The 743-nt window shown below is 60.3% G+C and overlaps 1 protein-coding gene across 1 annotated transcript in view; it reads right to left on the bottom strand.

Annotated features, from left to right (window-relative positions):
• Positions 1–339: 339 nt before the first annotated feature.
• The window catches only part of CCL22 (C-C motif chemokine ligand 22), a 4936-nt gene continuing 4532 nt past the window's right edge, over positions 340–743 (bottom strand). The window contains exon 3 of the mRNA XM_004704879.3: positions 340–424. Within this exon, the coding sequence (XP_004704936.3) occupies positions 340–424 (85 nt within the window). The remainder of the gene's footprint in view (positions 425–743) is intronic.

The raw sequence follows: 743 nt of genomic DNA, 5'->3' as shown, positions 1-743 counted from the left end.
AGAACAGGGAGCCCACCAGGCATGAAGAGAAGAGGGTCCAGGCTGGAGACAGGACTCAGAGTGCTGGGGTGCCAGGCTTGGGTTCTCTGGCTTCAGCCTAAGGCAGTGGGGAACTGGGGAAGGCTTCAGAGCAGGGGGCCCCATACTGTAGGGCAGATGGTGGGTTGGAAGGGCTAGAGGGGAGATAGGGAGGGCCAGTGCAGGCAGCTGTGGAGATGGACATCAGGGACCACGAAGACCTTGGTGCAGGCTGGATGTTGAGGAGAGTTGTCACAGCCGAGTGTTGGGCGTCATGAGCCTTCCCGGAGGAGCCAAGGGCGTGGTCGCTGGGCAGTTTCCTCAGGAGCCCAGCTTCTGGAGAATCCTCTTCACCCAGGGTGCCTTGGGGTCAGCACAGAACTCCCGATTCCTGATGGTTACCAGGCTGGAGGGTGGACACCAGAGAGATGGGACAGCCCTTTAGCAGACTGCCTGCATGCCACCCCCACCTCCCCAGCCCCCCGCCAAGTGCTGAGCCTCTATGAGTCACCTGCTCGGACATGCAGGGTTCAGTATGCAGGAGGCATCTTGGTGGGCAACAGTAAGAAGGTCCCCTGTCCTCCACCCCACCCTTGGGTGCCTGGTCAAGCCACGGAACAGCGTTCCTAGCAGTCGGAAACAATCCCTGCCATTGCCTTGGGAGAGAGGGTATTGGGGGGGGGGCAGGGCATGGCTTTTCAGGAAGTGTGTCTTTCTGGGTTCAA

This window comes from Echinops telfairi, unplaced genomic scaffold (assembly GCF_000313985.2).
Source record: "Echinops telfairi isolate 266 unplaced genomic scaffold, ASM31398v2 ScPeMD7_2291;HRSCAF=2852, whole genome shotgun sequence".
Lineage (NCBI taxonomy): Eukaryota > Metazoa > Chordata > Mammalia > Afrosoricida > Tenrecidae > Echinops > Echinops telfairi.
Note: the sequence above shows the minus strand (reverse complement) of the source record. Positions and strands in the feature narration are given on the sequence as shown.